The sequence below is a fragment of the Scyliorhinus torazame genome, chromosome 1, assembly GCF_047496885.1.
Source record: "Scyliorhinus torazame isolate Kashiwa2021f chromosome 1, sScyTor2.1, whole genome shotgun sequence".
Lineage (NCBI taxonomy): Eukaryota > Metazoa > Chordata > Chondrichthyes > Carcharhiniformes > Scyliorhinidae > Scyliorhinus > Scyliorhinus torazame.
The window spans coordinates 300,667,141-300,682,351 of NC_092707.1; the positions used below are offsets into that span (position 1 = coordinate 300,667,141).

Below are 15,211 nucleotides of genomic sequence, written 5' to 3' on the forward strand. Positions count from 1 at the left end.
TAAGGAGATGAAATTTTATGAGGGTAGTGGGGAATGTGGAGAAATCAGATCAGTTATGTTCTTATTGAATGGCGGCGGTGTAGGCTCAAGGACCAAGTGCCCTACTCCTGCTCCTAATTCATATGTTGTATGTTTGCAGGTCCAGCAAGCAATTAAGAAAGCAAATGGCACGTTGGCTTTTATTTCAAGGGGATTGGAATGCAGAATAAATAAGTCTTGCAACAATTGTATAGGACTGTGTTGAGACCACACCTAAAATACTGTATGCAAGTTTGGTCTCCATATTTAAGGAAGCATATATCTGCATTGACAGCAGTGCAGTGAAGGTACACTAGATTGGTTCCTGGGATGAGAGGCTTGTCCCTCGATGAGAGATTGAGTAAATTGGGTTGATATTCTCTGGAGTTTAGAGGACTGAGAGATGAATCTCATTGAATTGTTAAAGATTATGAAGGGGCTTGACCAGAGTAGATACTGAGAGATTGTTTCCCCTGACTGGGGACCTAGAGCAAGGGACACGGTCTCAGGATAAGGACAGAGTCATTTTGGACTGAGATGAGGAAAAATGTCCTCAGTGGAAGAGTTGGGAATCTTTGGAATTCTCCGCCCCAGAGGATTGTGGATTCATCATCAGTGGATATACTTAAGGCTGAGATAGGCGGATTTTTGATCACTAAGGGAATCAAGGGATATGGGGAATGGAAATGGAGTTGAAGCCCAAGACTAGCCATGACAGGATTGAACAGGATCGATGTTGCAGGTTCGATGGGCTGTAGTCTTCCTCTGCTGCTAGATCTTATCTTCTTATGCTTACTGGCAGAGCAGCAAATTTGAAATCTGGCTCATCTTTCCTCACACCCTCTGAGGTGAGCAATCGCAGGGTTGGGGTCCAGAGTGTAGGCAGCGGGTGGGTTTTGCTCCAGCCCTGTCCTCTGGGTCTCCCAGGGAACTTTGGACTCTGAATGTTTATAGGCTGCTGGTTCTACGATGTGGCCACTCAGTGTGAGGGAGGAGAGCTTTGATTCATAAGTGCCCGCATAAATTACCGTGCTAATGATATTGTTTACAGTTTCTGTGAGTTTAACTATAATGAGTGGCTGGTGAGGAAGAGGGAAGGCTTTAACCAAGTCAAGTCTATTTCCTTCAAGAAGCAGGTGAAGTTTGGTCTGCTGTATCTGGCGCGTCTTTGGGTCACGCATGAGGACCAGCATCACTATTTTGAGTCGCCCGATGAGGCGCTGGACTTTGCTAAAAGAAAAGGACTGGTGGGGGTTTGAGAACTCTCGAACATTGAGACAACTTGTTGGCCTATATTGGGCCCCTTTGTTCTGTTTTTCCCCCTTGGTTTTTTGTGTTTTGTTTTCCTGTTTTTAAATTGACTATGCCTTCTATTATTGTTTCGTGTCTGTTTTTGGGGTTCCGTTTAAGAAAAAGAGGGGGGGAAAGTCGATTTTTTGTTTTGGGGTTCTTTTTCTCAGTGGATGCTGGCAATGTCCCTTTAGTTTTTATTGATGTGCACTTTTGTGGGATGGAGACGTGCCTGTTTGAGTTTCGGTGGGGGGTGCTTTTATTTTTGTGTTTTCTTGCTGTTGGGTGTTTGTTTGGGGATTGTTAGATGAGGGAGTTTGTTTGTATGAGCGGGGGGAGGGGAGCGAGGGAATAATAGGTGGGAGACTTCATGGCGCCGGGGGCACAGGCCACCAAGCTAGCTGGGTGAGCTAGCTCACGGAAGCACAGTGAGGGGCGGGGGGGGGGGGGGGGTTGCATACGTTTAGTTTACTAGGTGGGTTAGGTTTTAGAGTAGTGTTGCTGGGGGGGGGAGGGGGGATGCGTTCTGCTGACAAGGGAGGGACTTCGGTGGAGGGACACTGAGGAGGTTGGGGGTGAGGACCGCCGTGGGGTGGGACGGAGGAGGTGCGGCGCAGGGGCTGGAGGCTGGCCCAAGCAAGGGGATGGCTGATCGGCGGCCCCAACTAGGCTGATCACCTGGAATGTTCGGGGGCTAAATGGGCCGGTAAAGAGGGAACGTGTGTTTGCGCACCTGAGGGGACTGAAGGCGATCGTGTTAATGTTGCAGGAGATGCACCTTAGAGTAGTGGACCAGGTCAGGTTGAGGAAAGGCTGGGTCAGTCGGGTCTTCCACTCAGGGCTGGACACAAAGACTAGAGGGGTTGCGATCCTGGTTAACAAGTGGGTGACATTTGAGGTGGGAAGAATAGTCTCGGATGTGGGAGTTCGATATATCATGGTTAGTGGCAAGCTGCAGGGGTTGAAGGTAAGTGCTGGTTAATGTATATGCGCCAAATTGGGATGACGGGGATTTTATAAAGAGGGTGCTGGGGAAGATTCCGGACCTGGACTCACACAAGCTGATCATGGGAGGGGATTTTAATACAGTTATTGATCCCGGCCTGGACCGGTCATGCTCGAGAACGGGCAGGGTGCCAGCAATGGCAAAGGAGCTGAAAGGGTTCATGGAGCAGATGGGGGGCGGGGGCGGATCTATGGAGATTTAGGTAGCCGAGGGCGAAGGAATTTTCTTTTTACTCCCACGTACATAAGGTGTACTCCCGGATCTATTTCTTTGTTTTGGGTAGGGCCCTACTGGCTGAGGTGATGGACACGGGGTATTCGGCAATCACGATCACGGACCATGCTCTGCACTGGGTGGACCTGCAGGTTAGTATGGATAGTAAGCAGCGCCCGCAATGGAGGCTGGATATAGGGCTATTGGCGGACAAAGCGGTGTGCGAGAGGAAGTGCATGCTGAATTACCTGCAGGTAAATGATACGGGGGATGTCTCAGCAGCGGTGGTCTGGGAAGCGCTGAAGGCAGTGGTGAGAGGAGAGCTGATCTTGATCAGGGCCCACAGGGACAGGACGGACAGGGCAGAGATGGACCGACTGGTAAAGGAGATTTTACGAGTTGATAGGAGGTATGCGGAGGCTCCAGAGGCAGGGCTTTTAAGGGAACGCCGGAGGCCAAAGGCGGAATTTGGTTTGTTAACCACAGGGAGGGCAGTGGAGCAGCTCAGAAAGGCGAGGGGGTGGTTTACGAGCACGGTGAGAAGGCCAGCAGGATACTTGCACAGCAGCTTAGAAAGAGGGAGGCAGCTAGAGAAATAGGGAAAGTTATTAACAGGGATGGGAACTTAGTAGGGGACTCGGCAGGGGTGAGCAAGGCCTTTCGGGACTTTTATAGCAGGTTGTGTAGGTTGGAACCCCCTGCGGGGCCGGAGGGGATGAGGCACTTCCTGGAGGGGCTGATTTTCCCGAAGCTGGATGGGGGGCTAGTAGGCATAAGTCTGGGGGCGTTGGTAACAGCGCCTCTGCCGTTCCCGCCGGCGCGATACTCCACCAGTCCAGTGGTGGTGGCGGCCCTGAGAGTCTGGGGGCAGTGGAGGAGACATGTGGGAGCAGTGGGAGCATCGGTCTGGGCCCCAATCTGTGATAATCACCGGTTTGCACCGGGGAGGATGGACAGGGGGTTCCGAATTTGGCGGAGAGCGGGGATTGAGTTGTTTATGGAGGGGAGCTTTCCGAATATGAGGGCGCTGGAGAAGTTTGCATTGGCGGGGGGAAATGAACTTCGATATCTGCAGGTGCGGGACTTTCTGCGGAGGCAGTACCAACCTTCCCACTCCTGCCGCTAAGGGGGATTCAGGATAGGGTGGTTTCTAGAGAATGGATAGGAGAGGGGAGCGTCTCGGACATATATAGAGAGCTTATGGGATCGGAGGAGACGCAGACCGAGGAGCTGAAGCAAAAGTGGGAGGAGGAGCTGGGGGGAGAGATAGAGGAGGGCCTTTGGGCGAACGTGTTGAGTAGGGTCAACACGACCGCAACATGAGCCAGGCTCAGCCTGATCCAATTTAAGGCCGTTCACCGGACTCACATGACAGTGGCCCGGATGAGCAGATTCTTTGGGGTGGAGGACAGGTGTGCGAAGTGTGCGGGGGGGGGGGGCAGCCAACCATGTCCACATGACCTGGGCATGCCCAAAACTGAGGGGATTTTGGCAGGGGTTTGTCGATGCTATGTCCAAGGTATTAAATACAAGGGTGGCAATGAGTCCAGAGGTGGCGATTTTCGGGATGGCGCAGGATCCGGGAATCCAGGAGGAGAAAGAGGTAGATGTTCTGCCCTTTGCTTCCCTGGTAGCCCGGAGGCGGACATTACTAGCATGGAGGGACTCGAAGCTTCTGAAATCAAAGACCTGGCTATCTGACAGAGCCAGCTTCCTCTGCCTGGAGAAAATTAAGTTCGCCATGAGAGGGTCTCTGTTAGGGTTCGCCCGGAGGTGGCAAACTTTCATCGACTTCTTCGCAGAGAATTAATCATCAGCAGAAAGGGGGGAGGGGCTTAGGCTAGCGTAGATTAGGGGGGTAAGTAATGGTGGGACCTGTGGGGAGGGAGGTGGTATTTGCACTATGTTAATATTTTCCTTATTATGTACATTGTTGATTTTGTTGCTGTTACAATGTCAAAGAAATACCTCAATAAAATGTTTATTAAAAAAACTATAATGAGTGGCTTACCTGTGTTTTTCCATACTTAATGTGATTGAGAAGTATGCAATATTGAAAAGATTATCTTCACTTTTAGACAACTTCACGCAGAAAGTCAAACAGTACAGTCGGGTTTAATGTTAAAGGAAAATAGACAAAACCTTGTGGCGGGCAGCGAGGGAACATGTGCCAAATTCCCCTTCTACCATTCCAGGGGCAGAACTCCACATGCCAGGAGTAAAATAATAATTTGTAAAATAATCGGGTTGGTGGGGGGGGCGGAGGGGTGGAGAATCTAGCGGGCGTCAAATTAAAGCTATCGGGATTTTCCACTCCCACCAATGTCAATGGACTTTTGAAAGGCTCACTATATTTTTAAGCCCCATCCCCTCCATGTTGGGGCCACAAAATGCAGCCTGGGAATGTCCAATACTGCCCATCATGATGGATTGGGAATTCCGCTGAAGGCTGGCGTGAAACCGATTTGCATCCGACTAATGGGATGCAGGTGCAGGCCTGGCTGGAATCTTTCCCTCGCGCCCAATTCTCTGCGACACTAACTGGAAAACACACTGGTCCAGAATACATCTGGATGTGCAGATAACGGAATTACCTGAAGGAGGCCTAGGGCTGCCTCCGGAGTTCCTAATGGAGGCTGCCAGTGACCCTTGACCCTGAAGCCCCACAGTGTTAGGCAGGGAGGGGGGGGGGGGGGGCATCTATCAAGTGGATCTTCCAGCTTCAGTGTCTTTGAAGACTTTGATCTTCCAGTATCAGTGTGTTCCTGGAGATCCATGTCCTTTCTTCAGAAGGCCATCTTCTATTTTCAATGGTGGGCCAGCGATGTTAGACACCTTTTTCCTATATGGCACCCAGATATGACACTGGTACATGCGCCATCAAACCCGCCCTGCCACAGAAAATGGTGCAAAACTTCCAGATGCATAAATAATGACGCCAGGGATGGAAAATACAGCATGGTTTCCTTTCGGCCTCTGTAACAGGAAATACTCCCTGTCCATGGGACTTCGTCCCGATGGGGGAATTCTGCCCATCCTTTGTATGCAAAACAAAAGCTGCAAGAATTCCACCCAAACCAAGTGCTTGTTTCTCTTTAACCTTGAGACTCCAGCTTACATTTTAAAAGTGTCTGCCTCTTGAGGGCCATGTCTGCATGGACTTTCTCAACCTTCTCTTATCCAATATTCTTCATGGCGTGGTATCCACTAACATCTAACAAACACTCTTTTCAGCAAAGGTCACTGGATATTACTCAGGATTGGGAACAGTGGCTGAGTTCACACCCTACTAGTTCAAGAATGCTAGGCTGATATTACAAATCAGTTGCTGCTGGTTAACTCAGCACAGACCAAGAATTGAGTCAATGACCTCTTGGCTTATGTGGCCAAGTGTCACAGCAGGCAGTGCCTTCTTTACCTATAGTGCCCGCTAAAGCTTTGCAATGTTATCAAAACTGAAGTTATTGAAATAGATCAAAGTAATATCTGGTTTATCAAACTATTATTTGGATGGAGATTTGATTTTTCTCCTTAAGTACTTTTATAAAACAGTACACTGGTATTATTTTGATCTTTAAAAGCTTCTGTTTTAATAAAGTTACAAAACTTTCATCAAAGTGCAAAATATGAGCATCTCTGAATTATAACAGAGCAGCCTCTCAAAGTGATTACAGCCGTCAGTTCTTTTTCAGCTACCATTTCACTACAGTTTTTGTTCATTCATGTCCTTACAGGGTGGCCTTCCAGGATTACCGACCTTCCAACACATAAACCATCCCGTGAGCAAACAAAGGAAAGTGCAGGAAGAAACTGAGCAAATGTTTCCCAAGGTAGGTGCCAAACCCACTTGCCCAGTGCTCCCTATTTAGCAGTGTTTTTCAACAGCAGACACACCGCCCAGTGTTAGATTTAATACTTCTTTTCCTCTCCAGCTAATTAATTGTTGTCACCTAAAGTGAGTAGGTGCTGGAAGCATAGCTGTTTTTTTACAACTCACAGGAGGGAGATGGATGCTCATTGTCATGGGGGAAATCCAGCATTAGGCATTCCTCTCTGCAGTCAAGATATAAAGACCGTTAACACATTGGATTCTCAGCTGAGGTAATACATTTGCAAAACCCAAAGACGAACAAAAGAATAATCGGTAGGAAGATGAAAAAAACACCATTTCACACTGTCAGTGGAAGCATAGAACTACATAGGCATTCTGGGATTGATGAAGTTATTTGAAAATATTTTTTCACACGCTACTGTCAAAGTCAACTCAGTCCTACAGGAGCACGGTTATATTGGAGAGTCGGTAAACATAGAGTGTAACTTGGCGGTCAGCAGAACTGCAAGAGGCATTACTCACTGGCCAGTTATAGTCTTTGGCACTGACAGCTGAAAAGTTAGCATCTATAAGTTTCCCAATAAATGTGCAGTGAAGATTTATAGAGGGCAAGCTCAGCACTCATTTGCTGAAAAATTCGAGCCAGCCATTTTTTTTGAATGCTTTTGCAATATGGAACAGATAGTAACAGCAAAGAAGGAGTTTGCAATAACTATTTTTCAGCTACAGGTCCCAATTCATTATTCCTATTGTTAGGAGAGCAGGGACTGGATTCTCCGGTCCCCCAGCCATGTGTTTCTCGGTGCCGCCATTCGCTGGCAGCGGAATTCTCTCTTCCCCCTGCTTGTCAATGGGATTTCCCATTGAAGTCACCAAACACCACTGGGAAACCCGTGGGTGGGAGGATGTGCTGCCAGCGGGAAAGGGATTCCGGCCCAGGTATTCAACTTGTGCATGGGGGGGGGGGGGGAACAAAATTCAGGAGCTTTGCCTGTTTCTTTCTGCCTTGTAATTCCAGCATGCTCTTCTGTATCAAATGGCAGAAAGTATTTTGTGCAATAGTTTCATTAATGCTAGAATATTTTAAATAGCCACCTGACAGAGTAGTATTGCATTTGCATCAGGTTTGCTCGATTGCACTATGCCTGCAGCCCTGGACCATGGGCAAGATTCTCTGGCCTCCTCGTAGTGTGTTTCTCGGCGATGGAAGGTGGCCCGCCATTGGCCGCCGGCAGAAGGTGGCCCGCCATTGGCTGTTGGCGGGACCTTCTGCTCCCACTGCTGTGAATGGGATTTCCCATTGAATCCGCCCACACCACCAGGAAACCCGCAGTGGGGGTATGCCATCGGCGGGACTGGAAGATCCCTCCATCATCATCAGCCAGAATATCTCACCCCATATCGACAGGCCTTGACAGACATCTACTTGCCAATGACTGAGCTACTTCTGTCTATTCTGGATCAACAGGACAGAGATTTGGGGCAAGATTTTCCAGTCAGGGTTGGGACATTGATATCTGGATCAAATGTAGATTCTGACCCCACACCAAAGTGATTTTTGCTGGGTTAGCCAATTAGTCTCCAAAAGGCCCGAATGTTGCCCAACTAAGGACAGTGGGCATGCTTTTGTAGTTGGAGGGCCAATAGGAGTCCCTCCCTCCAGCACTGAAGGAGCTGCAGCCTGCTATTGCAGTTGAGGGAGAGAGAGTGCTTCCAGTTTGAGGCATCCGCTTAACACTTTTGAAATATTTGAAATTAAAAATGGCCAAAGGTCTCTGCCCACTATTGTAACCCTCCACATGGTGGCCTCTGGTTGTAGCTGAGGCTGTGTACAGTGGTTGTGGGAGGGGCCTCAAAGAGATCCTGAAGCACTGGCCTTCCTAATCTGCCACTGGTCAGCTGTAGTCAGCCGGCATGTTCCTGATGCCATGGGGTTCCAGCAGGTCAACTGGTAAAATTCCACCTCCGATCGATGGACTTAATTGGCCTATCATTGTATTTGGTCACAGGTGACACGGTGATGCAGTGGTTAGCACTGCTGCCTACAGTGCTGAGGTCCTGGGTTCGATCCCGGCTTTGGGTCACTGTCCGTGTGGAGTTTGCACGTTCTCCCCGTGTTTGCGTGGGTTGCGCCCCCACAACCCAAAGATGTGCAGGTTAGGTGGATTGGCCATGCTAAATTGCCCCTCAATTGGAAAAAAAATAATTGGGTACTCTAAATTTATTTTAAGAAAAAAAAAAATTGTGTTTGGTCACAAGCATCTGTTTGCTGTTGGGAGCAATTACTTTTTTAAAAAGAAGTACATCAAAAGCAGGTGGAGTATAACTTAAGAGCACGTGGTTAACAGAATCAGAGCTTGGCTCGTTCAAGATGTCCCAAATCATTGGGCACTTTCCGAAAGTGAATATCTCACCTTCAAACAAGCTACCATTGTCAGATACTCAGTGGGGGGGAAACAGAAGACTTATCAAAAAATACTGCCACCTTCTCATGATGATTCACTGTAATTTTATGGGCTGTGGGGAGGCAAGTTTGACACCAATCACTTAAAAAACAGCCAACAGATGTTGGGAAGAATGGGGGTGGAGGGAAGGGGGCGGGGGGCGGTGGGGAGAGACAGGAAAGTGATCTGAGGAGGAAGAAAAGATCATGAAGATTCACTTTTAGCTTTGATGTTTACAATAGGCTAAGCCTAACCACCCAATTTTTTAAAAAGTCCCTCAGCCTTCCTATTTATTTTTTCTCAAAGTTATTACCTCTATGTGGATTTAGGTTAGGATTTCCTAACCTAAATTGTGTCTCATGCTTCCTGCAGCAAACTCTGAGAGAAACATGTTTCCCTCACTGAAGGGGCTGGGGTTGTTTATTATATTGGTGATGTATTTTCAGACCAATGTCTGAACCTACTGAAACAATTTCTCACAGGGCAAGGTCAAGATACTTTGACTCCCTTGCAGCATCTTGACCAGCAGCAGAATATTTCTGCTGTCGAAAGGATTCAGTTGTTGGGAGAAAAATGGCCTTCTTGGTGCTGGATTCTTATGTTTTCCAAGAAGATTAAGGAGCAGCCCAAAGTCTGGACTGAAAATTTGCATTTCAACAAGAGGGCATGCAAAGCAATGTGATAGTATTTTCAGGAAGCAGATGTACTTTTCAGTGCGAGTTAATAAGTTGACTGGCAGAAACTACAGTTATAGCAATAAAATCATGGCAACACTGCTGTTGCTTTCAGAACAACACAAACATTTGATTTAGTTACTAATGTATTGCTTCCTTTTTCTTTCTGGTAGTTTATTTTAAATTTTCTGCGTGCTGTGTATATATCAAAAAAATGTAAACCAAAATTTAATTCAATTCAACTCAGTTCAAATTTTATTGCCCATTCAAAATTAATTGCTGGTTCATTAAACATCAGGCAGGAAAAAATAAATAACGGAAAAAGAAAACAACATCACAATGAGCAACATAAAATCCCATGTCAGCGCAGTGCAGCGCAATCTTGTCTCTAGGTACACAAATAACACACAAATTCTTCGGATGGAATTGGCGGTGAGGGTGGGAGTTCTCACGAGAATCAGGAAACGCGATTCTTGGCGGAGAGACCACGGCTGACGGATTCTCCAATAACGGGGCTATGTCCCCACGCCGCCAGAAAACTGGCGCGAATCACTCCAGACATTTTCCAAAAGGTCCGGGGTCATTCTCCATTTTTAAGGGGCTTGCAGGGCCCTGGCGTGCGCCGCGCAGCTCCTGCTGCCGATACGGGGTGCTGCACTTCCGGATGCGGGTCCGTGCAAGTGCGCGGTGGCTGCCTGCGGTGCCGGCCCCCGCGACATGGCGGACCCACACAGCGGGCCGGCGAAGAAGAAGTAGGCCCCCCCAGATTGCACGTGCCCACCGATCGGTGGCCCCCAATCGCGGGCCAGGCCGTCACGGAGGCCCCATGCCTGGTGACTGATCCCCCTGCCTCCTACCAGGATGGCCACTGCAGCCGCGACCTGAGCTGGGTGGAACCATATGAGAACCACGCCGACGGGAACTCGGCCGGTCGACCGCGGAGAATCGCTGCAGGGGCCTCTTTCAACGGCTCCCGACCGGCGCCAGAGAATCGCGTGAAGGCGTCGTGGGTCCAACGCCCCATTCTCCGCCCCCACGCCAGGCTCGATTGCGGCACGGGGGCTCAGAGAATCCCACCCCACGTTTCCAGATTTACCCTGCCCCTTGCTGGTAATGTTGCGAGATTCACGCCCTAAAGGGCATGAACATTGTTTTAATAAATCTGAATTCATTTCAATGTACTTAGTGCCACCGCTGTTTTCCGTGACAGCCTAACACTTTGCCAAATTCTAGTAAAATTCTCGCTCCTCTTGGCAAGAGGGCTGGGAGAGGGGGGTAGGAAATTGAAAGTTTTCCAAGACATGAGGACAAAGGACTCAGAGCAGCAAAAAGAAATGAAGAGAAAACAAACACAGGAAACCGAGGAAAAACTACACGGGGTGAATGGCACCAAAAACACCTATAGAAATCTGAATTCTAATCCATTTTATGGAACAACATTGTCGACCTTGACACTGTGTAGCAGTGCAAAATGCATGATAATAAATTAACAGCCAAAATCAAATCAGTGAGAATAAAGAATTGGAGGATGTAAAAAAAAAGCTATCAATTCACTAATTTTACACTATTACACTGTTAGCACTGTTACTTCACAGCTCCAGCGTTCCAGATTCGATTTCTCGCTGGGTCACTGTCTGTGCGGAGTCTGCACATTCTCCCCGTGTCTGCGTAGGGTTCCTCCGGGTGCTCCGGTTTCCTCCCACAGTCCAAAGATGTGCAGGTTAGGTGGATTGGTCATTCTGTATTCTCCCTCAGTGTGTACCTGAACAGGCACCGGAGTGTGGCGACTCGGGGATTTTCACAGTAATTTCATTGCAGTATTAATGTCAGCCTACTTGTGACAGTAATAAAGATTATTATTATTACACAAAGCGCGTTTCCCTTCAAGTCACCTGGCGGGCCAACATTTGATTTGTCCAGCCGCCGGCTGCTGGAGGATTCAAAGGTCCTTGCGCAATATTAAAATACCAGCCCAGCACAATCATATCATTCTCTTCAGCCCATCTGCCTTCACCAGACTGTGCAGGGTGTCAACAACCCCCCAACCTCCTCGCAACCTAGGCCACACTTTGGACCAATGTAGCGGTGGCTGCATGAGTCCCCCAGCACAGTGTTGTCCACATTTTTTAAAATATAAATTTAAAGTACCCAATTAATTTTTTCCAATTAAAGGGCAATTTAGAGTGGCCAATCCACCTACCCTGCCCATCTTTGGGTTGTGGGGGTAAAACCAACGCAAACACGGGAAGAATGGGCTAACTCCACACGGACAATGACCCAGAGCGGGAATCGAACCTGGGACTTCGGCGCTATGAGGCAGCAGTGCTAACCACTACACCACCGTGCTGTCCTAGTGTTGTCCACAAAGACATTGGAGTGCAGCACCAGGGGAAAAGAGACCCCTGGACTCTCTTACTCCAGTGCAGTACTGAACTGAGACAGTGATACAAGAGGGCCCATGGGTCTAACAGTGCTGTCCATAAAGACCAGCATGAACTGGTCTGCCCTTGCAGGGTGGTGTAAGCGCATCAGGAGCAGTGCAACACTATGGGAGAAAGGCTTTGCTGCACACACCTTGAAATTTCTGGCAAACCGAGGACCGCCTTGTGCATGTTACTGTTTCCTGCTGGCATGAATGACACAAGATTGGAAGATCTGATGAGGTGCTGACGGGCAGCTATTTTAATGAACATTTATGAGATGCAAATGAATGTGAATGGCATTCACACCACCAGCCAGCAGGAAGACTGGCCAACCATTAACCTGCCATTAGGAGAACTCCATTCCAGGTTCAGCGGGACCGTCACCTTGACGACCACTGGGAGTGGGTGTTCTTCTCCCTCCCCTCGTGGTTCCAGGTGCGCCATGATACGGCAGATATGCTGTACGGTCTCCCTGGTTAACTGGATTCTTCTCCGACAAGGCTGGTGTGACAGGCCCTCGAATGTCAGACGCTGCCGATACAAACGGGGCCTGATGCGGCAACGCCTTCCCACCTCCTCCTCAGCCTGTTGGGTGGCTGGCTCTCCATCCTCACCGTCTGACTCTTGTTCCTCTGAGGCGGGCTCCGCTGTTGCTGGGCACTAACCAAGCAGCTCCTGCTCGTGCAGCCTCATGGTGTCTGCAGGGCTGGGGCAGCCTGGCAGATGGCAACCACTCCTGGTTGGATGCCGAATACCATTGTCAGCAGCGGGTGAAAAGCGGACATGTTAGCAGAGCGGTTACCCCATGCCCAACCAGATCCACCCAGCTGCACTGTGGCCCAGACCTAGATTTCAGAGTGGGGGAGTGGGTGGTGACGCTCCGTGCAACCATGGGCATGGTGGTCGATCAGTAGGCTGCGCAGCCGGATGGCTACTTTCCAGGCTGTGGCAATGGTAGTCGATGCCTGGACACTCCGGTCCCGGAGGGCTACCCCCGCTCCCCCCCCACCATGGCCCATCCCCTAATCATCCCCCACTAACCCCCCTCCCCCCCACAACTTCCACGCCCCCCTGCCAGCGACAGGGCGGGCAGCCCCAACGCTGCACTTTTGGGAACACGCCGATCCTTCTCTCTTTTATCCAGCAGCTACAGTGCCTGTTTCCCGATTTTAAATACCACAAATGAACCACACCGTTGGTAATTCCGCCTAGCAGAGGTGGAGCACCACGGGAGGCTGGGAGAATGTCGGGGCGAGCCCAATAATGATGGCAACGGTCTTTATTGTACAATTTGCATGCCCACGCTGGCGTGCGGTGTGGAACACATTCATGCCACTGTCGAGGCACCTGAGCATGGCATTCCGCTGGGCACCCGGTGCCAGCCTTGATTTTTGGCTGATGTGAGGGTCGTTACAGGGGGCACTATCTAGCAGGCCGGGTCCATGTGTGGCCAGCGCCATGTTGTACGGCGTGGCCGCTGCAGGTCGCCGCCATGCACATGCACAGCCACAGACACGGCAATTCTCCATCCGTATCTGCAGGTAAAGCTGAGGGCTTTAGAAGGCGCGGCTGCTAGCCTCCCACCAGGCGGAGCATCGTGCCGACGTTTTCATTGTAAAACTGTACACTTCCTCCAGATATAGCCTCAGAACCCTCCCCGTAGTCTCCCAAACGGAGAATCCACCTCATAGAGTGGGAGTTTTCGGCCCCCCTCCATGGCGTATTTTCCGGTGGCGGAAACTGCTTGCCATTAGCCACCGGCGAGATCTTCGAATCCAGCTGATGTCTATGGCGGTTCGCATGGCTGACCTATCCTGCCATCGTGGTATCTGTCACAGGGGGTGGCCTTCGGCAGGACCGGATGATCCAGCCAGAGAAAGGGCTATTTAATAGGCCACAACCGTGTCTGAACTGAGTTGGTCAAAGGAAAGCTTGGTTTATTGCAAAGCAATTATATGTACGATAAACATCAGATTCCAGCTGGATTTGTTCCGTAGCTGGCCAACTTAATACAGATCTCAGACATGAATGCCCTCGGATCCCCGCTCCCTTAGCAAGAGAGTTCGTATTCGGCGAGACTCATGGGGAGACTGATAGCTCCAACCCCATAGGTCTCGTGCGGGTTATAACATCCCCCCCACAAAATCTGAAGACTCTTCTGCCGACTGCGGAGAAGGAGGCGCCAGACTCTCTTCACCCGTGGCTGTGCTTCCTGCACTCACAGTGCTCGATCAAGTGGTGTACAGCTGGTCGGCGAATGCCACTTCCATTCGGAACGCAGTGGTGGATGCAATGTCTGAGGCTACTGTACTGCTTCCTTCCTGCTGGAGGCTTCCGATGCCCGGGTCTCCATTCCAGCATCCGTTTCTGCGACCTCTGTCATTTTGGCATTTTACCCACTTGGGGTAATGCTGAAGCTTCTACTGGCAATGGATTTGGTTCGACTGTAATTTTCTTCTCCCAAGGAATTTTTCGCAAGTCTGCTCTTGTGCTGGGCAGCACGGTGGTGCAGTGATTAGCACTGCTGCCTCACGGCGCCAAGGTCCCAGGTTCGATCTCGGCCCTGGGTCACTGTCCATGTGGAGTTTGCACATTCTCCCCGTGTTTGCGTGGGTTTCATCCCCACAACCCAAAGATGTGCAGAGTAGGTGGACTGGCCACGCTAAATTGCCCCTTAATTGGAAAAAATGAATTGGGTACTCTAGATTTATTTTTAAAACAATAAATTAAAAATGTCTGCCCTTCTGGGCATTATGTGAGCGAGGTGCTTTTTCATGATGCGACCTTGTGCCTCAACTTGATAAGACACTGGCCCTGTCTGCCTGAGATCCACTGGGTACCATCTGCAAAGTTGCAAACACGTGACGATTAGTTGTTTGGAGGGATCAGAATGTGCCAATAAGCCAGAGAAAGTCAATTGTTTTTTTCACCTGAGTGAATGCTTCTTCCTGTTGCTTTCTCCACACCCATTCCTGTTTCTAATTCAAGAGGTGGTGTAGGGGGGGTTAACATGGTCGTGGGTCCAGGGATGAACTTTCTGTAATAGTTCATTGATACACGATCAATGACCACTAAAGCGAGGTTGTAGTCCAACTGAATGCTTTAAAAAGCTAGATGTTTCCCCCAGCAGCTCAGGTACAGAAAAAAGGCTGCTGGGGCGGCACAGGCTTTTATACCCCGCCTTTCAGGGCGGAGCTACCATACAGCTTGACCAATAGGAAACATACAATATCTACCAATGGTGTTCCAACATTACCAGGTACCGTAATACCCCTACACAGACTACCACATTCACCCCCTGTTAAAAAAGA

The 15,211-nt window shown here is 49.5% G+C and overlaps 1 protein-coding gene across 3 annotated transcripts in view; it reads left to right on the forward strand.

The window, feature by feature from the left end:
• The window catches only part of LOC140423001 (uncharacterized), a 280,598-nt gene that overhangs the window by 130,302 nt on the left and 135,085 nt on the right, over positions 1 to 15,211 (forward strand). For all 3 annotated transcript variants that reach the window (XM_072507743.1, XM_072507744.1, XM_072507745.1), the window contains one exon: positions 6,262 to 6,357. In XM_072507743.1, coding sequence (XP_072363844.1) covers positions 6,262 to 6,357 — 96 coding nt within the window. The remainder of the gene's footprint in view (positions 1 to 6,261; positions 6,358 to 15,211) is intronic.